General features: G+C 42.9%; 1 protein-coding gene across 3 annotated transcripts in view; it reads left to right on the top strand.

The window, feature by feature from the left end:
- AOAH (acyloxyacyl hydrolase) overlaps positions 1–27867 on the top strand; it is a 186333-nt gene that overhangs the window by 152523 nt on the left and 5943 nt on the right. For all 3 annotated transcript variants that reach the window (XM_061165364.1, XM_061165366.1, XM_061165363.1), the window contains exons 17-21: positions 2129–2301; positions 9384–9442; positions 9527–9586; positions 10870–10966; positions 17763–17839. In XM_061165364.1, the coding sequence (XP_061021347.1) occupies positions 2129–2301; positions 9384–9442; positions 9527–9586; positions 10870–10966; positions 17763–17839 (466 nt within the window). The remainder of the gene's footprint in view (positions 1–2128; positions 2302–9383; positions 9443–9526; positions 9587–10869; positions 10967–17762; positions 17840–27867) is intronic.

The following is a 27867-nucleotide window of genomic DNA, read 5'->3' on the forward strand; positions in this document are numbered from 1 at the left end:
TTCCTTTGAATGGCTGCATGGATGTACTATAATTTAGGTAGCCAGGCTTTTTAGTTTATTCCAATTTTATTCTATTCCAAGAAATGCTGCAATATTTGTATGTATATTTTTGCACATTTGTGCAAACATTATTAAAGGACAACTTCCCAAAAGAGAACTGTCAAACAAGGTTAATAGTTAAGCCAACTTCAAATTTTGATACATTTTGAAAAATCCCTTCCAAAATGACAACATGGATATCCATTTAGGAGCAGGTCCCTTAAAAGTGACAATAGTGAATACCCCTAGGGACATCTTTCTATTCCCTCTTCCCATGTCTCTTATGTCTGGTCCAACTTGTGAGTCATGAACTTACTTCTTCTGGCTTAGAATCTACATTTAATGCCCTAGGGTGGCAGTGACAAAATGCTTCAACCTGGGTAACTTCAAACAAAGGAAACATTCTTCCACAGTGCTGGAGGCTAACAGTCCAAAATCAAGGTGTGGGAAGGGCCAGGTTCCTTTTGAAGTGTCTATGGAAAATCCTTCTTTGTCTTCTCGTCCTTCTCGTGGCTCCCTGCAATCCTCTACATTCCTTGGCTTGTGGCAGCATCACTCCAATCTCCACTTCCAGCATCACATGGCCTTCTTCCCTACATATGCGTCTCTTCTCTTCTTAAAAAGACCCTAGTGATTGTATTTAAGGCTCATCCTAATCCAGTAATGATCTCATCTCAACTGATTATATCTGCAGAGACCCTGTTTTCAAATAAGGTCACAGTCTGAGGGATGCTATTCACTCCATAGACAGGATCATTAGGTAAATCTGAAGTTTTAAGAACTTAGAGAACATGATTCCATTTAGATTAACAACAGGCAGTTTAAAGCCTACAGAGTAGAGGAAAATCATAGAAAATTCTATATTCTCTCGCAGGTTAATGCAGGTTAGTATCTTAAGTCAAATTTGATGTGTACTTAGGGCTTGTACAAAAATCAGTTGTGCAAAAAATAAACAATAGTAGGCTTATATATTAAATCCAAAAAATGTTCTAGAATCCCTATTTGTACCTTGCCTTTTAAACATAACAAGAAAAAAAAGAGAGAAACAAAGAAAAGAAGGGAGATTTAAATGAAATTTTCAATGATTTATTTCTAGTATTTTGTACATTTCTTATCTTTGCTCTTTGCTCTTTTCCAAGACAAATGAAATAAATCAACCAGCTTAAATTCAATAAATGTCTGATTGAAGCTAAAGATTTGCTACTTTTAATTCACTTATGATTTACATCTTTGTCTTAAATTCTTTGATTTTAGGACCATGCTCTTATAACTACTTTCATTTTCTGTTTTCACTAACTTTTATGGAACAAAGAGTTAAAAATAAAATTTTAAATTTAAAATATCCTCTATAGAGCACAAGCACCACCACGTAGAGAAAAGCAGTGATGAAAATTTGAATTGTCTGCTGACAGATAATGTTGCAGGGGTATAGCCTGGAATAGCAGTCTATCAGGAAATTCATGAAAGTTCACATTTAGTGCAGAAAGGAAGGATGTAGTGTGGACACATAATGTCATTTCATTTCTCAGTGAAAGTCTGTTTCCCTGACTATGACATATATGAAAAATTTTAAAGGCCAAGTTGCAGATCTCAAAGCACCAAACAAATAATAAGCAGTACCAGGCTCTTTTGATTCCATTAACTGTGTGCAATAGTCAGGATCAGTGACGTTATACTGCAGGAACAAACAGACCCTAAAATCTTAATAGCATACACAATAAATATTTACTCACTCACATTACATTGTCCATCAGGGATCACCATGGAGCTCTGTTCCAGGACTCACTGGTGGAGCAGCTGCCTTCTAGAACATTGTTCAGGCCCATAGCAAAGAAAGAGGCCATCCTAGAGGCTCTCATACAACCAAACATGACAAATGTCATTTCTGCTCACAACTTGTAGGCCAGACCTGTCTGGCGTGATTAGTGGCCCTCCTAATCACAAGGGAGTCCAAAAGTCAGAAATATTTTGCATATAATTAACCAGTGTGTGTGTGTAAGAGAGTGTGTGTATCAGGGGCAGGGAAGTATATTTGCATTTATTTATCCTTATAACCTACTAAGATATTTTCTGTTTCTTTTGCCAACAGGAATATTGATCCTCTCCCAGAAATGACCACTCCTGAGAAATTGTACTCCAAGGTCATGCAGACTCTGCAGTATCTAGATTCCCACCTGCCAAACGGCAGTCATGTTATTTTACATGGCTTACCAGATGGAAGATTTCTCTGGGATCATTTGCATGACAGATATCATCCTCTTGGTATTAGAGATTCTTTCACTCTTTAACAATGTCAGTGTATTCACAGTTCAAATATATGTAGCTCAACTGCATAAGAATACACCTAAAAGCTCACCAGAACCAATCAAGGAGAGAGTACCCAGGTACAGGATCTAAAGGTCAGTATCCAAAGGTGGCCAGAACCATATCAAAGTCAGATAGGGCAGACACAGTGAGTAAAGAATTTGGACAAATTGAAAGGTACGAGTTTAAATAAGGAAACTCCTTCACTGAAGGTGAGATTCAGAACACAGAACAAGCCAGCGAAGCCCAAACAAGAGACAGAAAGGGGACAAACAAGCCCAAGGGAAGGATTTCTCCAGACCTCAGTGGTGAGTGCCCCCTGGTGGCCAGAATTCTAATGGGTTCTGTGAACCTGAATCTTCCCTGGTAGCTCAGCTGACAAAAAAATCCACCTGCGATGTAGAAGACCCTGGTTCAATTCCTGGGTTAGGAAGATCTGCTGGAGAAGGGATAGGCTACCCATATCCAGTGTTCTTGGGATTCCCTGATGGTTCAGCTGGTAAAGAATCTGCCTGCAATGTGGGAGACCTGGGTTCAATCCCTGGGTTGGGAAGATCCCCTGGAGAAAGGGAGAGGCTACCCACTCCAGTATTCTGGCCTGGAGAATTCCATGGACTGTATAGTCCATGGGGTCGCAAAGAGTCAGACACAACTGAGCTACTTTCACTTTCACTTTCTGTGCACCCTGGTGGCAGCTGGGAGTTCTACAGGACACAATCCTCCAGAAGCCTTGCTCCCTGCTTCTACGTTCTTGGAATGCTTGGCTCTGAAATGCTTTAAAGTTCCAGGAAATTTCTAATAGCATGTCTAGCATTCCAGATGCTTTACAAAGATTGTGAAAGTAGTAGTAATTCACCTTCGGAAGAGCTGCCATTACTGACCCTTAAAACAATTCTGTAAGATAAATGTTTCTATTAATTCCACTTGATTGATGAAAAAAAACTAAGGCTCAGAAAGGTTGCGTAGCTTGCCAAATGTTGCACAGCTTATTGTATATGTAACCTGGGTGTAGCAGGGTTCTTTTTCTGTGTTTCAGGGAAGAATGTCCTTTAAAAAAATACTCATTGTATGCCATGTGCTGTTCAAGGCACTGTGTAACCATCAGCGAACACTATAGTCAAAAATCTCAGCCAGCATAGGCTTAGGTTACAGTGGGGAAAAGATTCCAAAAGTCAGAGGAGGCTGAGTGTTACTAGAGAAAATTAAGCAAAGGGCAGATGGGAAGCACTGGCCTCAGGCCTGTCAGAGGGGCATCCACAAGGAGAGGGTTGGGGACCATCATCCCAGCCCCATATCAACAGCACCTGTGCCAGTCTGTCATGGAAAGAGACTGTCCCTTCCCTGGCATTGCCAGGTCTGCCTCCTTAGACCAACCCTGGAGGTGCAAACAGTTTCTTGTGAGTCAGATGAGCAATTCGGAGGGGGTGACCTGAAACTCCTTCCTTTGTGTCCTCCATGGTGGGTGGAGGAGAGAGCTTTCCCATGCATCCATCACATCCCTGTGTCTTTTCAGTCGTCTCATGTCCTCTTCCTGCAGTTCCTGCTTGATCCAACCTCCCTACCACCTCCCTCAGCACGTTCCACCCCTCCCCACATAAGAGAAGAGCAGGGACCCTTCAACCAGCTCTCAAAGGGCTCTGATCCCTTCACTGAGTTCCCCGTACTGGGGGACGATAGTAGATATCCACACACCACACTCCCTACCAATGAGACTAAAGTCATTTTCTTCTTCAGTTATGAAACGTACTATGAATGTTATTACCGTCTAAGAGGACACAGTTTAGCCTCTCATGAGGAAAGCGTGTCCCATCTGTTCACATGGCTTTGACCACGCCCTTAAGAAATGATTGTGTGATGACACAGTGAACTTTACTCCAATCTGGGCTGCCTTGGACATGTGAAGGACAACCACTTGGGCTAAGAATAGCTCTTGGAGCCATTGGGGATGAAAATTTCACTTCCCCTAACAGATGTTTTCAGATTCCCTAGTGGCGCAGATGGTAAATAATTCGCCTGCAATGCAGGAGACCTGGGTTTGATCCCTGGGTTCGGAAGATCCCCTGGAGGAGGGCATGGCAACCCACTCCAGTAGTCTTACCTGGAGAATCCCCATGGACAGAGGAGCCTAGCGGGCTACCGTCCATTGGGTTGCATAGTCGAACATGATTGAGCAACTAAGCATGGCACAACAGATGTTTTCAGATTCCTAGATTTCGCCCATGCTAAAAAATGCTTAGGGAAGGGAACTTGGAGGCAGGAGAAATATGCTCCCAGTTTACTCCATCACACCAGTATGGATTTGACTTTGGGTTTTCTGACTTCAAATCTCATTCCCTTTCCATGAACTGCAGTTAGACTGCATCCATAAGTTTTTTCAGATATGCCATGCAATTCCCTTGACTCAACCACAGTATTTAAAAATGACTCCATGTAATTTGGAAGAGAGCAAGGAAAGGAAAATGGTGACTGATCAGGGACTCAATCACTTGGAGGATTCTCTTAGTCCCTCATCCAGGGACTACCCACCCAACCCCACCCATTATCATATCGCACCTGGAGATACAGGGTGCTACTGGCATCCAAGGGTTAGAATCCAAGGATGTTCCTAAACATCCTGCAATGCACAGGACAGCCCCTCCACAACCAGGAATATCAACAGTACCAAGGCTGAGAAACCCAGCTCTAGGCTTTGTCTTTTCCTCAAACAGCCTCCCTCCAGCCGCTGATCTAGACTAGCATTTCACAGCACAAAAGCCAAAGGTGGAACAAGTGTGTTCCATATCAACAACCCTGATTTGGTGCGTTGGGACGGGGCAGGGGGATCCAATTGGGGAGAAAGTTGAAACCACCTAAAATTTCTAATGTTTTTCAGTTATTATTCCGATCTTAAATTATCCCTGCTGTCTGGTTGCCATGGGAAATAAGTTTTGAATTCCTCAAGAAGCATCAGGGTCCTTCCTAGACAGACTGGGGAAGTAGGTGGGATTCACCCAGCATCCTCATTCCTCCTCTGGCAGGCTCCTAACTCACATAAGATGAGAAGGTTGAGTAGGGGCTGCCTTCGCATTGTCTCCATTCTGTTCCTGCTCCCCCTCCAATCTTTGGATCTTCGTTCCCACAAGACAGGAACCAGCAGTGAAGCAGCTTAATGCTGGGTCAGTCTCAGGGCTTGGTTGCTCTGCCCAGGTTGGGGTGAGTCTCATCTTAATCAATAGCCAAACACCTGAGTCTGGTTCCCAGGGCATAGTGCTCAGGGTTGTACAAGAACTTAAGAGGAGGTTTCCATTTATTTCTGCCTTTGAGCCAAGAAACATGATGATGATGATAATCTGTAGACTTGACTTTAGCTGCCCCTTAAGGATTAAGAAAGAGGCCAGGGAGCAAAAGGGATTGGGGAAGAAGCCCTAGGTCAGTGATTACATTCTCTGCTGCCTCAATAGTACAAGTTGGAATTCAGCCCATCTATTCAGGAAAGAGGTTAAATGCCACAGCATCAGATCAGCAGGCAGTGGAGGCCCAGAACAAGAATGGGTGTCTAGCTAACTCCCACCAGGGAAGAAGGAGCTAAGGATACCCTCCTTAGCATCATTCCTCTTCGCCTTGTTTGTGAATCACCGCCTGGTAACTGCCTGGCTGCCAAGGGCTGTGACAGCCCCACAATCTCTACTAGCAATTAGAATTCCTGGTGAGAATGTTCTATCTTTTTGAGGAATTACCAGAAAGTAGGTCTCACACATTAGGATTGTATTTGCATAGATCTTTTGAGAAAGTTTGTATTTGACCAGGAATGTGTCCTCTCAGGCATAGCCTATGAGGAAGGCAATCTTTCTGTTAATATGTCTGAGATACCAATTATCTAAAGATGATACTAAGGTGAAGTCCTTGTCCTCTAAGGAGAGGGAAAAACAACTACAGTGGGGAAAAGATTATACAGATCCTGACAGTAAAATTACCCTGGGGCCAACAACACTTGTACAAGCATTCTGGGAGCTATCCAAAGAGTTAAACTGTGGTCAAGAAATCTGGGAGTAATGGCTACAAATAAGTCTGCCATATGGCCTTCCTTGAAGGGCCTCTGCCACAAAACATCGGCAATAACTTCATTTTGCCTCAATTATTCTTAAACTGAAACCTAATGCATTTTAAAATATCCCACCTTCCATTTTTTTACTAGCTTCATCTCTGTTTAAATTAATGTGGTTGTACCAAGGTTTAACACACTTAGATGGTACTTCATGAAGGTGTGGCTGATCTTTGTTGGTACTAGGCTTTTATTAGTACCAACTTTTATTTTTATTTTTTAGTATCAAGCTTTTATTAGCACCAAAATTTCAGTTATGGTCCCAACATTAAATACACTCCAAAAACTGCCCTAAAGAACTTACACATGACTGAGATATGAGCTGCTACTATAGCAGCTGGGGTAGAAGATACCCTTTGATCTTAAGAGGGACTATAGGGCATCCACTGGGCCAACCCATGGGCTCCCAGCCCTTACACACACACACACACACACACACACACACACACACACACACATACACACAGAGATTGTTCCACTATTGTGGGACATCCCTGGGTGTCCTGGGCATTCATGACCACCTTTCTTCATCAGATTTACTTTCTACAAGGAGCTGTAAACACCACCTCTTTACATGTAGATACAACATTTAGGTAGGATCAGTCTTTATACCAGGGCTCCTCAGTATGGAAAAATACCATTAGAGTAACAGGGATAAAAAGTAATACATAAAAAGAAAGAGCGAATAACAAACTGACAGTTTCAATCAATGGAAAAAAGCATAAGAACCATTTTCCTTCCTCCCCATCTTTCAACCATAAGCCCATCACAAGCATCTCAGTCAGCCTTTCACATGACCAGACCCAGACACCCTAACCTTTAATAGGCAGAAATACCAGAGAGAAGGGAAACCAACCCATTACATCTCTCCCATTTATCTTCTAACTACAGTTAATGTGCCCTTATCCTGTCCACAGACCTACCTGCTCACCTAAGAACTTCTTCTCCATCAACCTGATCCGATTAGAGACAGAACCAGCATACCCAGGAGATAGAGGGGAAGGAACAGGGACTGGGAGATGATCCAGAAGGAGGATATGCCTTGTGGTCTCATCCTAACGTGTGCTGGGGCATCAGCAGTAGCATAGTAGGAAGCAGGGAGTAAGCTGGGATGCAGCAAGGCTATGGATCAGCTTAGCCCCAGCAGAGGAGACAGCAGATGACTTCTCCAGAATCCAGGAGCAGGAAAAACTCCAGTCCCTGTGGATATTAGTGAAGTCCAGTCTTTCAGATGAGGAAGAAGAGGGTGTAGAAATGTTTCTTATGGTCAGGCATGAGGTGCCACTTCCTGCAGGTTGAAGAGACTTCAGCCACTGGGCAAGGGAAGGAGAGAGAGAGGCCACCAGGTGAGAGTCAGGGCCAAGCAGGTTGTCAGGGCCCCAGCCAAACTCTCTAAGGTTTATTACATGGCCCCAGTACCAACAAAGAAACAAGATGGCAGAGGGAAGGCTGGCACTCAGGGGCTGGGTCAGCAAGAGCCAAGGCCTCCCGGCAGTGGAGAGTTAAGGGTGGAGATGCAGGTTGGAGGTGTCAGTCATTGCAGCTGGGCTAGGCTGAGACAGGCAGGGACACACACAGAAAGGAGGCAAATTGCAAAAGTACATGCACATACACACATACACACACACACACAAGAGGGAAAGCAGACTCAGTGATGGAGAGCAGGATCTTGCAGAAAGATGGGAGCTGAGAGCTCCGTGTGGAGTCCATAAAATGAAAGTGAAGACAAGAGCCAGTGGCTTGGGATTCATCTAAAATGTGAAAATGCAGACACCTTTGGAGCACAGAGAAGGCCCCGCGTGTCACTGTGACTTTAATGGCAATAATAAGCCTGCGGTTTTCCAGTCCTGGGATTCACTCACCCACCCAGAGACATAATATATTTTCCCTCTACGACAAGAAAATTGAATCTATCTTTCAGTCTAACTGATCTGAGGTATAAGTGAAAAATAAGACTGTGTTCTATCACCTTCAATCTTTCTCTTTGCTCCGAGATAGGCCCTATTATTTTCCTTTATTTTTTCGGGCGTGAGAGAAGTGTTAATGGATAAGACATCAGTCATTCACCCCTGAGATGTGGGAGAGCCTGGATTTTGTGTCCCAGCTGCAGCATGAAATTTGAATTGCCACTGGGGTGAAGTAGGAGGGGAGTGGATGGGGAGCGGGGGTTATGGTAGAAAGGCCAGTGGGGGGGAGGTGTGAAGAGAAAATAAATTATGCCCCCAGATTCTGGGTCTACAGTTGATATTTGGAAAGACTCTGCATGAGCTTGCATTTGGTGCTTATCACTTTATTCTTACGTACTTCTTTAACTTGCACCAAAAGCACCAAAAATAGAGCCCATCTATTAATAGGGGCTCAAGTAAGAGAACTGGTGGGCCATGAAGGGGTGTAACATACTAGCTGCTCCCAGTAGATGACTGCCCAAGCATTTGTGGAAACCTTCAGTTCACCAAACTATAAAACAGAGCATGATCAGACCTTCAGACACTCGATTGTCCTGTCATAATTGGAATATTTATTTAATTGGGTCAGACTTCAGTGTTTCATAAACACAAAAGGAAGATTTGGTCAACTACATCTTGCATGCTCCCTGGGCCCCATGTTGGATACCATTGCCAGGAGAAAGCCACTGCTCTGCCAAGTCCTTCGTTAGTGGTTTTCCGGTCCATATGGTGTCCTGTATCCCTCTCCCTGGAGTCCTGCCCTAGCCCATGATAAGAGCTCAAGATGGGAGTGAACTCCTTAGGGCTTCTCCCCAACTCTGGGTATCAATTTCTAGGGAGCTCAGAAAGAAGGAAAGCCTAGGCTTCCTCAAGAACAAAATCAAGTGCAAAACCCGGGAAGATCCCTGGGGACACCAGCCTTCTGCAAGGGAGGCAGGATCACCCATCAGGGTCCCTAGTTGGCTGCTGTATCTCTGGGTGCATGCCACAGGCCAGATCCCTCTGTTTTCCAGGCCAGCTCAACAAGGACGTGACCTACGCGCATTTCTACTCCTTCCTGAACTGTCTCCAGGTGAGCTCACGCTGACTTCTTCCAAGGCCATGTTCCCATGACCTGCACCATTCTTCTGTAATCAAAGTGTTTTCCTGCTCTCAGGTCAGCCCCTGCCACGGCTGGATGTCTTCCAACAAGACGCTGCGGAATCTTACTTCAGAGGTAGGGCTGTCGTGGGTCCTTTGATCCCATCTCTGAGTATTCTCTACCTGTGTTTGCTGCAGGATTTTCACTGGGGATGGGGTTTTGGCAGGGCAATGGCCTCCAAGCTGGTGAATTTTAAGAAAAAAATTCAAACTCTTGGATGCCTGAGGAGCCAAGAGAATGTGGGGTGCCCTGTCTCCCCACTCTGCCTCACTGAGCCTGTCATCTTGCCATGGTTCTCAGTCCCTGTCTCTGTGTGTGCCTCTCTTGTGTGCACATTATGCATGTACACACACTCACAGATGTCTGTGAAAGCTTGTCCTAGACATATTTTGTAGAGTCAGAGAAGTGAGCAAGGTTAGGTATACACAGAGCTGGAAGTCTCCCAAGGCAAGGGAGGACCAGATGCCCCAGAGCCTTCCTTTCTTCTCTGAAAAAGGTTCCCACATTTCTTTCACAGATGGTAAATAATCTCTTTGGAAGGGATTTATTTAAAAGTTTTTACAAGGGAAATATGTCTTAATTTTTTAAAACTTTGGAATGTAAAACAATACAAAAAACATTAGCAAAAATCACTCAAAATCTCACCACCCAAAATTAATATGTATGTCTTTCCAGTATTACTTTCATAGCTAGTCATTTTGGGGACTTGGCCTGCATAATACCAGAACACATGTATTGTTTTATACCTTCTAATGTTCATAGTTATTCCTCCACATCATAATTTTGTAATCATTTTAGAATACAGAGTACATGAATATACCATGGTTTATTTCATCCCTTGGTGTTGGACATATGAGTTGTTTCTAATTTTCCACTATGATATATAGCACTGTGATGAACCTTTTTATATATAAAAATGTATGTCTTTGTGTATCATGTCTATTTTCTTAAGATAAATTCCTAGAAAATTATTGGGTCAAAGAGTACACCAGATCTGATCCGTATCACCAAACTGTTCTCTAGAAAGGTTAAACAAATTGACATTCTCAATCACATATCCCATGGCAATACTCTTTATTATCACGACTGTTCATCTTTTCCTTGACAATACCATGGGGAGAAAATGGTATCTTATTACTTTAATTTGCACTGATTTGGTTCCTAATGAATTTTAACAGTTTTGTACGTTCATTGGCCATTTGTGCATGAACAGAATTTAATATGCAGAGCTGCTCTCTGCTGATGACTTGCAGTGGGGGTGGGAGTGGGAACTATTGATTTCTTTGTTCTGCCTGAATTATCTCCCTAAAGCCCAAGTCTAGGTTTCATGAAATTCTCCCTGTTTCCTTTGTATTCAGAGAGCAGAACAACTCTCCACAACGCTGAAAAAAATTGCAACCAGTCAGAAATTTATGAACTTCGACCTTTTCTACTTAGATTTCGACTTCCCAGAAAGTAAGTTTTGCTTGGTTTAGGTATTGACACAAGACAAAAGCAGCAGCCACCATTTAGAGCCTTCCTGGGCAAGGTGTTTGTTTACAAGTGAACAGGCAGTAGCATGGACAGGGTCACTGTTGCCCATCCTGACACATTAATAGCTCTGAGTATTGGAAGAAATAAAGTATGAGAGTCTTTCTGGAAAGGTGGAAGCTTAGCATCACCTGCTTATTTCACCATTATTTTAGAATCCCTGCAGCAATAGAGCCAGTGACCAGTAGGAAACAGCTCTGGGCTGGGAGCCAACAGGTCAGTGAAATCATCTTACTTATTCTTGACAGTTTAGTAATGCCCCGCTTATGAATGGGCTAAGGATGAGTGTGACAGGCCTGAGGGATAAGCTCATGTCTCTTCCCATGGGCACTGGATTCCCTAAGGACTCAAAGCAAGGCAGATTCCCAGCCCCCACACATGATAAAACAAATCAGAGTCTCAGAAGGAGGGACTTCAGTGCCTATGGCAAAATGGACAAACCATATCCCAACTTTCTGGAAAGAACACTGCTGCTGCTTTTCTAGCACTCTCTCCAAACACTGGGGTCACTGATGAGTGGTCACAAGAAAGCAAGCATGATTACTGGATTTATCCTTTACATCTTGACTCTGAAAAATTATTATCTACTGACTTTAATCCTTCCAGTCCCATTATCATTTCTAAGTAATTGTTACACAAGACAAAAGCCTCTGCTGTTTGACTGCCAGCTGAGATGATGCTAACAAAAAGCTTTGCAGTGTGTGCAAAGGATGGGCGATTTCTCATAAGGAGTTTATCATCTCTATCTCCCCACCACCAACTCCCCCAGCCCAAGCATCTGGGATGAAGCAGATGGCCACCATGAATTATCAAATATTGCATTAGCTGACACGTTTTGCATTGTAGACTCTAGTACTTCAATTCTGAACATCTTTTCAATAAGACTGATCTCTCTTAACTAGATTTCCTGCCTAGGTGATACATATTTCCCTCATGGGGAGAGACATTTTGATAAATAACTTCTCATTAAAATGCAGAGTTAAAGCCTCATTAATGAATTCCTGGTGAAAACAAATGTACCACTAAGTAATCTTTGATCATCACCAACCCTGAATGTAGATAAAGTTTTTAAAAATATAACAATGCCTAGCATTCACTAGAGACTGTCTCATTTCCACAGTAATCTCTAGCGCTGTCATTTGTTATCTTTGGGACTACTGGAAATTCCCTGAACATTTTCAAATTCTCCTTTCCAGACCTGGAAACAGAGACACTGTATCTACATAACAAGTCTTTGTGATGATTGTGTGAAATAATGTATAATCTTCCTAAATGCCATGCCTGGAACATAACCAGCACCCAGGAAAGAGCACCATTCTCTCATACCCTGGCCACTTAATACACAGTTCAAAATGAACAGGATCCATACACCAGGGTGGCTGGTTATAAATGCAGAGCCCCAGGCCCCACTCCTAATTAGGACCTGCCTAATCAGAGTCTGTCTGCATCTGGACATAATCCACAGATGATCCATACACACATTAAAACTTAATCAGTGGGGCTCCGATAATGCTCCAAGATTAAGAACTTAGTCACTTAATCATCATATTTTTACTAAGCCCTCCTATGTGCTGTACAGGTGCTGGGAATCTAGTTAACAAAACAGAACAGTCCTTCTCTTCATGAAAGATATAGAGAAAGGGGCTTCCTCCCAGACCCCATCCTGACCAGCATTCCATATACTTGGAAGCAGAACTTCTTCAGCACATTCTCTTTTTTTTTTTTTTGTCCTCAGCACATTCTTATCCTCAGAGCAGCAGTAAATGCAATTTAAAAGTTTCAGTTAAACTGAACATGCTACATCAACCTTTCTGAGAAACCTCCTAGGTATCTCTCCTTGTTTGTCAATTCTCATCAATAGTTCAAGGAACTTCCTGAAAATTTTTAATTGATATTGAAGGTCCTGATATTGAAGGTCCAGTTTTGGTACAGGGATTTCTTTGCCTTCTCCATATGAGGTTAGTCTCCACTAGAGAAGACCCAGTGGGAGGGAGAGGGGAGACAGAGGAAATGGTACCCTGGGATCTGCCTCTAGAAACATCCAATACAGCATCCCACATTTAATAGCTACGTGCCACCATGTGCCCTTCTGAACGAACTGGAATTTCTATCTAGTTTTCAGGAACTATGGTGACGTCTTCACCTATGCTCAGTGTTAGATTACTCCAAAAGGAATGCCTACCTTGAGACTTTAGCATTTTTCCAGGACAGGCATAGGGCGCATCCACTCCAAGATCCATCTCCATGGATAGCCTCCAACACACGCACTTAGTCATGTCCAACTCTTTGTAACCCCATGGACTGTAGCCCACCAGGGTCCTCTGTCCATGGAGTTTTCCAGACAAGAATACTGGAGTGGGTTGCCATATCCTCCTCCAGGGGAATCTTCCCAATCTAAGGATCAAACTCGCATCTCTTGTGTCTCCTGCCTTGGCAGGTAGTTTCTTTACCACTGCACCTCCTGGGAAACTCTATAGAGTCATTTATTAAATCTGCAGTCTCAGTAGTCACATGAAAATCTCTGCTCTTATTTCTATACTGCATTTGAGCATCACAAATGTTACTTTCATATGTAATTCACAATTGTACACCCTGAGACAGAGCAAATGACTGTGAGGGTCCCTGTCCCTCGAGGGTAGACATGAGACCTGTCTGTTCTCCACTCTGACAGCCTCAGTCCAGCTCCAAAAGATGATTGCTCACCTCAAAGACTTTTTCTGTCTCTCGCTGACTCATCCTCCAACTGGTTATGAGCTAAACAGAGGCAGTAATTTTTTTCTCCCTTCAGGAAATGCCAGCTTGAGCAGGTGATGTCCTTTTTCTTCATCTCTACCACACCTCCCAAATGGGGAAAGGAAAATGCCACTTGACTGACAAGGCCATTTTTTCACTGACACTTTAAATATTCCACCAGCTGCCCTCAGCTTCTAAGACAATTCAATTAGAATAAACCTGGTTCCCCCATGTGTGTTTGTAAAATGACCAATAACAATGAAATCTGACCAGAATTCAGATTTCTCTTTAAGTATCTGCTAATATTGCTGTTCATCAAGGGGCTAGCAAATGTTCTATGAGTCTTCTCCTGTGATTTCTATTGCATCTCCGAAAAACTGGTCATTAGCAAAGTTTTGACTTCACCAATAAAGAAAATACAGTATGTACCATATCCCAAGAGATCGTTCATACTGATTCAAGAGCTTTAAATCAGCTGTTCCAAAGAACAAATTGGAATTCATATACCTATTTTTAATTATGGTCCCAGGTAGGAAGGAAACTGACCAATTTGCCATAATACCCTGCTTGGACTTGCCATGCCAAAAATCAGTCAGGAAGAAATAGAGACCACTGTCTACCATTGTATTTATTCTAAAGAGCAAAATTTCACCCTGAGATAAACAAACTAAAAAGGGTCATTCTATCTAACTCTGTCAGGTGAAACCTTAAACTCTTGCTTGTGAGTTACTGACTCTTCCTGTAAGTGTTGTAATTCTGATGTCTACAGATATTTAGTGATTGGTAACCCTCAAAGACAGAATATCGTGTGAGAAAATGATCCTACATTATGAGATCAAGCCTACAAGAGAGTAGAAGGAATGACCATTCCTTTTCATTTTAAAAACAGTCATTAATTCTGATGACTGAATTTGTTCCATGAAGTATAATATCCATCACCACCTCTCCCTGCCTCTAAGGGAAATAGTTTTTCATTTAGTAGTTAGTAATGTACATAATTCTTGCCTGGAGAATCCCATGGATGGAGGAGCCTGGTAGGCTACAGTCCACAGGGTCGCAAAGAGTTGGACACGACTGAGTGACTTCACTCACTCACTCACTCACTCATTCAATGCACATAAAATTCAAATCAAAATGGAAACAGCCTGAACTAACTTTAAGCCTGGTTAAGACTAGTATTTAATCACCCTAGAGAAACATGGGTATAAGAAGCCTGGTATTTATAATATGGGGCTCTCAGTAAACATTTCTCTCCAAGAACACCATTTTGGCTTAAAATTATAGGCTCAAATTTGTTTCACTTATGGGCTCAAATTTGCTTTCCACTGTGGATTTTCCAGCTTTCTAGATCACTGTAATTCCTTTCTGAATGTTCTCTTAGCCAGTAAAGGCACAAGTTTAGATTGAATTTGTTGATTAACCTTCTCTGCAAACAAGGAGAGCCAGAGAATACTGTAAGGAACTTCCTGCCCCTGCTGGATCAGAGGATGTGTGAGTGGTCCAGCTCAGACCCATGCCTTGCTGTCCATCTTGTTAAAACAATCCTCATGTCTTATTTATCCAACTCTATAGCTTCTCAGCAGGCTTTCTGAGGTCTTCACTGGGCTTGCCTCCCATTGTCTAACACGGACTGGGAATTACTTAACACTGGATCGAGATTCTTTCTCTCTTTCTTTTCTTTATCACACTTGTTCAGCATAAGGGAAACCAAACTAAAAATAAAGGGCGAAGCAAGAGAAAGGATTGAAAAGTTCATTGAGAACTTGGGTGAGGTGAAAGAACACGAGTAGCATAGAAGCGAGGTCACCTCTCCTGTGACAGATAACCGGGGAGGCTGATGTCTTAACCTGGGCTGGACCTTTCTGCATCATTATTTTTTGTTTTAGAAACTCTTGGGACTGCAAGACAGGGATAAGGCTGATCATACAGAAGAGCAAAAAGTATGGAGGGGGCTCAGTAATGGGTGACACTGACTTTGAAGAAACCCTTCCAAATGCCTGGTGCTCCATTACGGGTAATTGGATGTTCAGATTGGCAGTGACTCAGAGAATCAGTGTAAAATTCTAAAGCAGAAAAGCAGGACCACCCCCCAAAAAAATGAGTAGGAAAGTGGCCCATGGTCCCCTGGTCAATCAAAGGGGAGAAGGAACAGCCTGAACCAAACACGGGGAACTCGCATCAGGTAAGCCAGATGAGCAGAGCTGGGCTGGAGCAGCATTATGCACCCAGGACAGCGCAGCCCCACAGGTGCATCAGTTTCAGGTCCAGAGGTTAAGGTGCAGCAGCCAGAATTGAACCTGAAGCAGAAAATCTGATTCCAAGGTCATGCCTGAAAAACAGAACAGCCAGGCAGACTGAAGCTGGAGCCAGGCAAGCTTGCCCAAGGCTCTGTCTTTCACAGAGTACCTGTGGCCAACTGCAAGAAACTGTTGAGGTCTGCAAGCTGGTTCAGCAGAATAAGTCTTCTTAAGGATTAGCGTGGTTTCAGCATCATTGCAACTCTAAGCTTCCCATCAGAAGATCAGATATATACTATTCCTTCAGAGAGATGCATCATTTACCAGCATGAAGCAGTCTCTCCCTTGGGACCACATGTGGAGGACACTGTGGACAATGTCCTTGACTGAGTTTCACAACAAATGCAAAGGGCATTTTCCAATAGCTGTTTCTTCTAGAACCCTCCAAAAAAACCCACTAAAACACAAAATATAAGAGGGTGGCTCAGTGGTGGCCATTCAGACAGGGAAAAAGCCAACAGGAACTGGTGATCCAGTGTAAGACTCCAAACCACCAGCAGGGATTGTCTCCTGTGCTCTGGGAAGGGTAGCAGTATTTGCAGCCCCTCTGGGGACAGGGATTGGACTGCAAGTATAGATGGCCTGGTGTGATATTAGAACTAATTACAAAAGCAGCATAGTATTGATTCAGCTCCAGGGAAGTCCAGCTTCTCTTGTCCAGTGAGAGCCCCTAATAGAATTTTCATTCTTCCTTTGGGGCAAAGGGAGATAAACAGTGAGGGGGAGGTGGGCGGGCAAGAGGGCACAGATCCTTGCCCTTGAGTTTTTGCAGAGTGAGGAGGGAAGATGGAGTAGGCAATGGCAACCCACTCCAGTATTCTTGCCTGAACAATCCCCATGGACAGAGGAGCCTGATGGGCTACAGTCCGCGGGGTTGCAGAGTCAGACACAACCGGGTAACTGAACATATACGCACGAGGAGGGAAGAACTGGGGGAATCACAGCTGTGCCCACTCCCTTCTCAGGACACCAGGGAAGTGAGGACATGGTGGGCTACTCTAGTAATGGAAGGTCTCACAGTTTTCTCTGTGGAGATTTTCTGGGGATTTGAAATTTCCTTGAGAAATCCTTATTGACAATATGATTTTACGATGTAGAGTTCGCTGTGCTGTTGCCTTGGGGCAACTTATATTCCTGGGTTTCACCCCTGTTGAAGAACAGTTTTATTGCTGCTCATCATTTTAAGGCTCATAGTGTTTTCTCTGTAGCTCTCCTCTATATGTGATGTTGAGATCATTTTATGTAATTATATTTCTGAGAACTATGTGAGTTTTAATGATGATGGCTTGATACATGCAGGCAGTGTCTGGAAATGGCAACCCATGAAAGGAGAGGTTAGCTTAATAGTTTCCTCTTGTTTCTGAAATTCTGTTCTGGTCACTGAGAAATGAGATGGACTTAAATTACTGTTGAATATTTTACAGCTCACCCTTCCCTCCTACCCACCTTACTCTACAAACCACATTCATCCAACACTCTCACACGTTTTTCTTCTTGAGTTAAAGGGAAAAAATGATACAATGGAAAGATCACTTCTGTTCAGAAAACCCCCATCCTGAGACAATGATTCAGAGGCAGATGTGGCTGGGTAAACATCAGCCCAGGAGGAGCATGCTTCACAGCCCTTATTCTGGGTGTTGACCATTGCTCAGAAAAGCATGTCTCTAATTCTGTGTGTGTCTGCCCTGCAGTTGTGAAGAAGTGGCAAAAGAGAGGTGGGCAGCCCTGGCAGCTCATTGAACCCGTGGATGGATTTCACCCTAATGAGGTAAGAGCAGTCATGTGATGGCTGCTGAAAGTTTATTTTTTCATTATAATTAATGCATCCATATGTTCATTTTTATCCTGTTTTATTCCAGAAAGAGTTTGAAGTGATGTGCATACATGTGTAAGATAGAAGATAAACATAAATTAAATTAATACTCATTTTAAAGAATAAAGTAAAAGTCAGAGTAAAAGGAAAATAAGATAGAAATAATAACTGGATTCCTGACTTAATGATTACAATTCACAATTTGTCCCAGAAATTCCTAAGGTACTGCCTGCGAGGACCCACAAAATCAGCTCCAGGCTTTCCAAGGGGCTGATGCAAAGATAGGCATAAGTCATGGCCTTCAAAAGATAAAAAATAAATAAATTAAGTACTCAGAAAAAAAAATCAGAAGGATTCCTGGAAATGAGTTCTGTGAGAAATTTCTTCTACAGATCATTCTAGAAAATGAGGAGAATTGTATGAGAGGAGAACAATGCCCTTGGCAATATCCTGCAGTAAAAGCTGTTTCCCATCTAGGATTCCAAGGGACAATTCTGGAAAGTAGTTCTGCTCTGGTCTCTTCACAGAGCAAGGGGAGCTGGAAGGTGGGATGCTGTCCCCTCCTGTCCTCATTATGTCCATTATCCTGGCTGGAGTCAGGGAAGTTCCTCTTTTATCTGTTCTATATACTAGACTTCTTAATAATATCTCTTTATATAAAAAATAGGATTCTTTTAAAGAAGTGGGGGTGTGGGTAGCTCTGCTACTTGTTACATTTTGGTCAGTCAGGCCCCAGGGAGGCCTGATCATCCCCTCAGAAGCTTGAAGAGAACCACGTTCTCCTTCCCTCGAGTTCTAGGTCCCATGAGTACCCATAGGCAGGGCTAAGAGTTGTCTCAAAAGAAAAGGAAGAGTGCCACTCCATCATCAGATGAATAGACAGAGGAGTCCCACAGATGCTGGGTCAATTTTAAAGTGCATATTAAACGCCCATGTGTTAAATAGCAACAACCCCAAAAATCTAAGTAATGCACTTGAGAATATCTAAGTTTCCTGTGTATTACTTGGATATGTTGATCCAAGAGAATTATTGGCTAGAAGCTGCTTAAATATTAGAGTTTTCCCCCTCCCCCCAATGATGTCTTTGGTTTTAGAATAGTTCATGTGGAGACCTGCTTTCCGGCAGTAATGAGGTAGTAGTTCTTATCGTTCTTTGTACATCACAGAATTTTACCCTCTGATTCTACAGAGAACAGGGACAAGAGGAGATGGTCAGATAGAGAGTAATGAGGAACAAACTAAAAAGAAGAGGGTCAAAGACAGCTTTGTTGTATCCCTTGGGACATATCTGTCTGATCTATCAAAAGAGTATTGTGTCCCTGACTCTTAAAATAGCCTTAGGGTTCAAGTTCTGTCAAATTGGGGCTCTTTCTTGCACTCAGACAGCTTCACCAATAACTGATGGTTGTGAACCGAGTCAAAAGCTGAAAATCAGCGTGTGCTATAATCTTGAGTCATTCCTGAGAGATTCGTTCACACGCTGGGAGTAGATGATAGAGTGGGCCACAGTGGGCGGAGCTGTGACTAAAGTGGATGATAATGGAGAGATATGCCTAAAGCCTGCCTAGTTATCCTGTATAAACATCTGTAGATGGCAAATTGCCATCCAAGAATGTTTACTGAGTGCCTATCCGGTATCAAATACAGTGAGAAGTCAAGGATGAACAAGAAACTACCCCTGCCAGTTAAGGAGATTATAGGATAGAGTGGGAGACTGAGAAGTAAACAGATAATTAAATGTAGTCAGTGCCTCTAATTTGCAAGCACAGATGCTAAGGGAGCATTATGGGAGATGGAATGGAGCAAAGGGGTATGAGAAAAAACTTTTGGAGGAGGGAACTCAGAATTAAGACCATGAACTTGTCAAGTGACAGGAAGAGGGAAGGGGCTGCAGAAAGTGTTCTGAGCCAGAGAAAGTGCAAGGGCAGGGACCTGAATACAAAAGAAACCAAAGCACATTGGAGGAAATAAAAGTGCTTCAATGTGGCTGAGACACAGAACATGAGAGTGGAGTGGAGAGAGAGGGACCAAGAGAGAGATTTAGGACAGATCACAGAAGGTCTGTATGGGATTTGACCTTTCAGATATGGAGAATGGGGAGCCATTGAAGGTTTTTTCAGCAAGAAGGAAAAATACCCAGACTTAGGGCTTCCCTTGTGGCTCAAATGGTAAAGAATCTGCCTGCAATGTGGAAGACGTGGGTTCAGTCCCTGGGTCTGGAAGATCCCCTGGAGAAGGGCATGACCGTCTGCTCCAGTATTCTTGCCTGGAGAATCCCACGGACAGAAGAGCCTGGCGGGCTATAGTCCACGCGGTCGCAAAGAATCAGACACGGCTAAACGACTAACATTCTCACTTCTTTCACTTTGTGCTCTAAAAAGATACCTGAGGTGGAGGCATGGAGAACGGTTCGGTCCAGAGGGAGGGAGACCTGTTTGGAGGACACTTTGTGTGGGAGAGTGTGGTGGCCTGAACAGAGGCAGTCAGAGTGGGAGAGAGAAAGCCTCTATTGGAGTGATTCAGACAGTTAAATCAACAGAACATCGTTGTTTATTGGATGTGAAGGTGAAAGAGAAAGATGCTAAGAACTGGGAAATTGGATAGATGATTCCATTGCCTGCTGAGATCAAGAACACCTTTAGGGGGATAGGGTGGTTTGAGGAGGTGTTAGTAAAAAGTTGCATTTAAAGATCCTATGGGATGTCTCTGCAGCAAGCTCAGGAAGGGATTTGAGCTGTAGATACAGATGTGAGCAGCATCAGGACAGGGTTGTGGCTTGAAGCCTTCAAGGGAGCCTCTGAATGTCCCTATATATTCTCCTCCCATAGGCGTGCCCTATAGCAGAAACCATGTTAATGGATTCTTCTAGACCATGGGGAAGCTGTGGGAGTCCACCCCTTTTCCATCTTGAAAGAGCTAGTTGGTCAAGGCTGAGTCGCAGGACCTCAAGTTTATGGCACAGACATAATACCAACCAAGAGAGTAGACGCGAATCTTTATCAAGTGCCACCTCACCAGCTCCTGTACATCTGAGCTAAAGAGTTGATACTGGCCCCTCCTACCAAGAGGGGAGCAGGCTTTATTTCATTGGCCTATTTCTTTCTAAAACCCTGCTGAAGAAGCAGAGGGGGACAGTGTATAATCACTATTGATCCAACTGTTCCAATTTTCTCAGAGAGACAAGTGTAATTAAGTATAAACATGGATTTTGTTGAAAAGTTCAAATTTATGATAGATATTAATTTTTGAGCCAGATTGTATTTACCATCTAAGTGAAAGTAAGCAAGTATAAAAAAATCCTGATACACTAACAAGCACTTTCTTTTTTTATCTCATTCCCAAAATGTAGAACAGAATTTTAAGAAATACCTTCTTCATTTTAAGGGGGTAATGGGACTAGAAGAGTATAATGCCAGACCTGCTAATTGAATGGATTTGGTGGGTAGGAAGGAGATGACTCACAGAATTGGACACCTGGATGAAGAGACATGAAAATACCAACTCAAGGAACTCAGAAAAAGGAAAAGATTCAGTTCAGTTGCTCAGTCATGTTCAACTCTTTGTGATCACATGGACCACAGCAGCCAGGCCTCCCAGAGTTTACCACCAACTGCTGGAGCCTACCCAAACTCATGTCCATCGAGTCGGTGATGCCATCCAACCACCTCATCCTCTGTCATCCCCTTCTTCTCCTGCCCTCAATCTGTCCCAGCATCAGGGTCTTTTCAAATGAATTAGTTCTTCGCATCAGGTGGCCAAAGTTTTGGAGTTTCAGCTTTAGCATCAGTCCTTCCAGTGAAGACCCAGGACTGATCTCCTTTAGGGTGGACTAGTTGGATCTCCTTGCAGTCCAAGAGACTCTCAAGAGTCTTCTCCAATACCACAGTTCAAAAACATCAATTCTTCGGCACTCAGCTTTCTTTATAGTCCAACTCTCACATCCATACATGACCACTGGAAAAACCATAGCCTTGCCTAGATGGACCTTTGTTGACAAAGTAATGTCTCTGCTTTTTAATATGCTATCTAGGTTGATCATAACCTTCCTTCCAAGGAGTAAGCATCTTTTAATTTCATGGCTGCAATAACCATCTGCAGTGATTTGGGAGCCCCAAAAAATAAAGTCTGACACTGTTTCCACTGTCTCCCCATCTATTTCCCATGAAGTGATAGGACGAGATGCCATGATCTTAGTTTTCTGAATGTTGAGACTTAAGCCAACTTTTTCACTCTCCTCTTTCACTTTCATCCAGAGGCTTTTTAGTTCCTCTTCACTTTCTGCCATAAGGGTGGTGTCATCTGCATATCTGAGGTAGTTGATATTTCTCCCGGCAATTTTGATTCCAGCCTGTGTTTCATCCATCCCTGTGTTTCTCATGATGTACTCTGCAGGTAAGTAAAATAAGCAGGGTGACAATATACAGCCTTGACATACTCCTTTTCCTATTTGGAACCAGTCTGTTTTTCCATGTCCAGTTCTAACTGTTGCTTCCTGACCTGCATACAGGTTTCTCAAGAGGCAGGTCAGGTGGTCCGGTATTCCCATCTCTTTCAGAATTTTCCACAGTTTATTGTGATCCACACAGTCAAAGGCTTTGACATAGTCAATAAAGCAGAAATAGACTTTTTTCTGGAACTCTCTTGCTTTTTTGATGATCCAGCGGATGTTGGCAATTTGACTCTGGTTCCTCTGCCTTCTCTAAAGCCAGTTTGAACATCCAGAAGTTCATGATTCATGTATTGCTGAAGCCTGGCTTGGAGCATTTGAGCCTTACTTTATTAGCGTGTGAGATGAGTACAATTGTGCAGTAGCTAGAGCATTCTTTAGCATTGCCTTTCTTTAGGATTGGAATGAAAACTGACCTTTTCCAGACCTGTGGCCACTGCTGAGTTTTCCAAATTTGCTGGCATATTGAGTGCAGCACTTTCACAGCATCATCTTTTAGGATTTGAAATAGCACAACTGGATTCCATCACCTCCACTAGCTTTGTTCGTAGTGATGCTTCCTAAGGCCCATTTGACTTCACATTCCAGGATGTCTGGCTCTAGGTGAGTGTGAGTGATCACACCATTGTGATTATCTGGTTTGTGAAGATCTTTTCTGTACAGTTCTTCTGTGTATTCTTGCCACCTCTTCTTAATATCTTCTGTTTCTGTTAAGTCAATGCCATTTCTTTCCTTTATTGAGCCCATCTTTGCATGAAATGTTCCCTTGGTATTTCTAATTATCTTGAAGAGCTCTCTAGTCTTTCCCATTCTGTTGTTTTCCTCTATTTCTTTGCAGTGATTGCTGAGGAAGGCTTTCTTATCTCTCCTTGCTTTTCTTTGGAACTCTGCATTCAAATGGGTGTATCCTTCCTTTTCTCCTTTGCTTTTTGCTTCTCTTCTTTTCACAGCTATTTGTAAGGCCCCCTTAGACAGCTGATTTGCCTTTTTTGCATTTCTTTTTCTTGGGGATGGTCTTTATCCCTGTCTCCTGCACAATATCATGAACCTCCATCCATAGTTCATCAGGCACTCTGTCTATCAGATCTAGTCCCTTAAATCTATTTCTCATATCCACTGTATAATCATAAAGGATTTGATTTAGATCATACCTGAGTGGACTAGAGGTTTTCCCCACTTTCTTCAATTTAAGTCTGAAATTGGCAATAAGGAGTTCATGATCTGAGCCACAGTCAGCTCCCGGTCATGTTTTGGCTGACTGTATAGAGTGTCTCCATCTTCGGCTGCAAAGAATATAATCAATCTGATTTCGGTGTTGGTCATCTGGTGATGTCCATGTGTAGAGTCTTATGTTGTTGAAAGGGGGTGTTTGCTATGACCAGTGTATTCTCTTGGCAAAACACTATTAGCCTTTGCCCTGCTTCTTTCTGTACTCCAAGGCCAAATTCGCCTGTTACTCCAGGTGTTTCTTGACTTCCTACTTTTGCATTCCAGTCCCCTATAATGAAAAGGACATCTTTTTTGGGTGTTAGTTCTAGAAGGTCTGGTAGGTCTTCATAGAACTGTTCAATGTCAGTTTCTTCGGCATTACTGGTCAGGGCATAGAGTTGGATTACCATGATATTGAACGGTTTGCCTTAGAAATGAACAGAGATCATTCTGTCGTTTTTGAGATTGCATCCAAGTACTGCATTTCAGACTCTTTTGTTGACTATGATGGCTACTCCATTTCTTCTAAGGGATTCCTGCCCACAGCAGTAGATATAATGATCACCTGAGTTAAATTCACCCATTCTAGTCCATTTTAGTTTGCTGATTCCTAGAATGTCGATGTTCACTCTTGTCATCTTCTGCTTGACCACTTCCACCATCAAGGTGTCTGCCAGGGCTGGGTGTCATTTGAAAGCTTAACTTGGATCTGCCTCCAAGTTCACATGCAGAATTTAGTTCCCTGAGGCTTGTGGAACTAAAATGTTGCTAGTTCCTAACTGGCTGTTGCTCAGAGGCCACCTGAGTGATCTGTTTCATCAGTGAGTACAAAACAGCAACAGAGAGTATCTGCCAGCAAGACAGAAGTCACAATGGTACACAACCTAATCTCAGAGTAGCGTTCCATCACCTTTGCCATATCCTAGAAGTTAAAAGCAAGTGTCAAGTCCCACCACACTCAAAGGAGAGGGATTACACAGGTGTGACTGCCATGAAGCAGGAACTATTGGCTCTCCCAGCAGGACCCACTGGAAGGAAGACCTGGGAGATCACTAGATGCCTATGGAGACAGCTGATGTAGCAGAGAGTTGGGCATAGCAGTCAAACTGCTGACAAAATGCAAAGAAAGTTTGTCCTAGAAAAGAAACATCATGGTAAAGACCCAAGACCCAGATATGTGGTCTGTGGAAGGTGCAGCAATTCTATCTGTTCAAACATCCACCTTTTAAAATCTTTGCAAAGTTAAATATCTGAAAAAGCACTTAAAACATCTCTGAGTCTAAAATCAGACAATAGTAAACAGGAAACGTGGAAAGAATCACAAACATATCAAGTCCAGTTTCCTTGACTGTGCTGAGACTCTCTATTTAAACATTCCTGACATCTCCTGCCTTTAGAAACTCCATCCAACAAAGCTCTCTGCAAAATAGCCTCATCTCCTCTCATCATGCATGGAGCAACTCAAACCAACCTCTTCAAACTCTCCCTGTAGGCAGTGAATCTTCCATGACATCAACTCCCTCTTCTTTCTTGAGCCCTGATGCGTTTACACTGCTGGAAGCAAACATCTATATATATAATCAGTAGGTTGGCTTTAAATCAGTTTAATAGCCTCTAGATCTTCATTTGTCTCAACACCTAAGTCCCTGGGACCCCAGGTCCATGGCAGACTTGTGGAGTCCCTCAAAGAAGGCAGCTTTGCTGGCAGTGGGGAGAGAGAAGAGAAAGGGCCTTCTGGGCCAGGAAGCCCTCAGATAGCAGTCATTTAGGCTGGTCACCAATGTGTCAGGGCCCATGTTTGTTCAGTTTGCTTTATATATCACCTTGGAGCAGTGGTTTGAGTGGTCACACACTGAATCAGCTCGGACGGGCTGCAGCTAGAAACTTATGTTTTTCCTTAAATGTTTTAAAATACAGCTCATACCACTATCACATTGTAAGCTTACAAATTTAAAATTAATTGGGAACAAAAGCAACCAGGTCCAATAGATTGTGTTTCTGAGCAGATTAAGAGGCCAGGGAAATAAAACCATGTCTTCCCTGCGGTGAGGGCTTCCCTGCAGGCATTTAAAATCAATCTTACCAAGATACACTAGATGTGTTCTTCCTGCAGAAAAAATAAACTCAGAGATTTTTCACTTTGGTCTGGTAGAACCCCAGTGTTAAATTTAGCAATTTACAAGGTTGGTCATAAATCGTTGGTGAAGTCTATATAATCTTGCTCTGAATTGCATTTATTCTTTAAAAATACTACAAAAAGGAAACAACAAAATTCTGTAAAGCAATTATCCTTCAATTAAAAAAGAAATTAATTAAATATATATATATTACAAAAAGGTAGTTACTGTTTAGGGTTTGTTTTTATGGTTGTCTTACTAAAGAGTTCCATTTTTGTAACAAAGTATATACAAATATCTTCTGAAGTGGGAGTGTGGAGAAATCTCAGATGATGTCCAGCTATGAGCACTGCTTGGCTTCTATCATGTCTGCATATGCGAGCAGATCATGAGCATGTGGGCTGAATCTGGCATGGTGTATTTGCCTGGAGGACCCGTACTGCCTGCGGAAGAACTCATCATAAGTACAAATATGGTTAGGCAAAGAAGCGTGGCTCAATTTTAAATTGTCATCAGGAGGGAGAGCAATTCTAAAAACCACATGATGGCTGTCACCAAGGACTGAATCAAGGAACAGTACCAAGTCCGCACCCTCCAACTCCCCTCTCCATGGACTTGTGCCCATAGGGAGAGCAAAGGCTGCAAGTAAAAACTGAAAAAGCTGCTCACCTAAATACATAAAACAATGGGAGGTTAAGTCACCCTGCTTGGTCACCCCTTCTGTGAGAGTTTCAAAGAGGAAACTTTGCAGTGGGCCAACAGCCATCGCATGGTTTTGCCACCATGAGGGCTTCTGCAGCAGGCAGATGAGTGGGTGCCAGTGCCCACATAAGCACTGGGCTGCAGCGGTGCCTGCAGACCAGCACCAGTGCCCATCTGACAGGGACTCACCCAGAGTGAGGGCCACACTGCTAGCACTGAGTGGCACCTGGACCAAAGCAGCACCACCCTTGTGGCAACCATCTGAACTCCGCAGCTGGGGCCCTGCAAGAACATAGGCAGCTGAGTCACTGCCAAGGAGAGACAAGGAAGAGCCTGCCCCTGTCCACCACAATATTCCACTCACCCAGGACCCTGCGTTCCCTAGCTTTCTGCTGGACCAGTTTCATTCCATGCACGTGTCTGGTGGGGTTAGTGAATGAGGCAGCCTGTGAACCCACCCTAGGCTGCAGACGCTGTACACACTAGCAGCAGGAAACCATCTCTACCCCTGTCCTGAGGACAGATGTTAGGGAGACGTGTGGCAAAAATCTCTATTGGTGAAATAAATTAGTTTACATCTATCTGATGGAATATAGTGCCATGAATAAAAATGACAGAGGTCTACTTTCAGTGACATGCAAATATGTTTGTAATATAGAACAAGTTAATAAAAGCAGATTAAAGATTGGTGGGATGATTACTCAACTGAATGCATTTGTCAACACTCACGGAACTGTTTACCAAAAAGAGTTAATTTTATTGTGTGTAAATTATTCCTCAAAAAGAGAAGATTATAAAATATTTACAGAGGGATCCAACGTATGTATGTGTGTGTGCACATGTGTGTGTGGCTCAGAAAGGCTCAATGCTAACAGTGACTCTCTATTCAATTAAGATGCGCTGTATCCTGTTTTTCTTTTTGCTTAACTGTCTTTTAAATTTTTTCTCAGCTGAATAGGTGTTGCATTAACATTTTAAATTGTGAATAGGGAAGCACAAAAGATATTTGTGTTCAAGGACCAGCTCATCCAGGGTAATGAGGATAGCCGAGCCTTGTCCTGAGCAGTGCATCATGGGAGTTACCAGAGAAGGTTGGTTTTAAGAAGCTCATAGTAGGTGCTCAGTACACATTTCTCAGACAAATGAATAATTATAGTGGGTCATTTTATCACAAGTGTCTAGTTTAGTAATAATGATGCCACTCTCATTTTAGATCCAAAATATCAGCAGTGCACACTCATGAATATTTTAATCTCCATTAGAGTGACAGCCAACTAATCGCTTTCAAACCAAACAGCTACCCATACTCACATCTGAGCTCTTTCCTTTTAACTTTCCTCCACTTGTCCTCATCCCCATCTCCTCCCTTATTAATTCAGGCTGGGAAATAAACGACCTCAAGTACCTTGGAACCACATAATTATTAGGAAGACTGCTTAGGTACATCAAGGTAAAATGCAAAAACCAAAAAATAAGAACCCATCATTTTCCACAGACCTAGAAGGAGG

The sequence above is a fragment of the Dama dama genome, chromosome 18 (genome assembly GCF_033118175.1).
Source record: "Dama dama isolate Ldn47 chromosome 18, ASM3311817v1, whole genome shotgun sequence".
Classification (NCBI taxonomy): domain Eukaryota; kingdom Metazoa; phylum Chordata; class Mammalia; order Artiodactyla; family Cervidae; genus Dama; species Dama dama.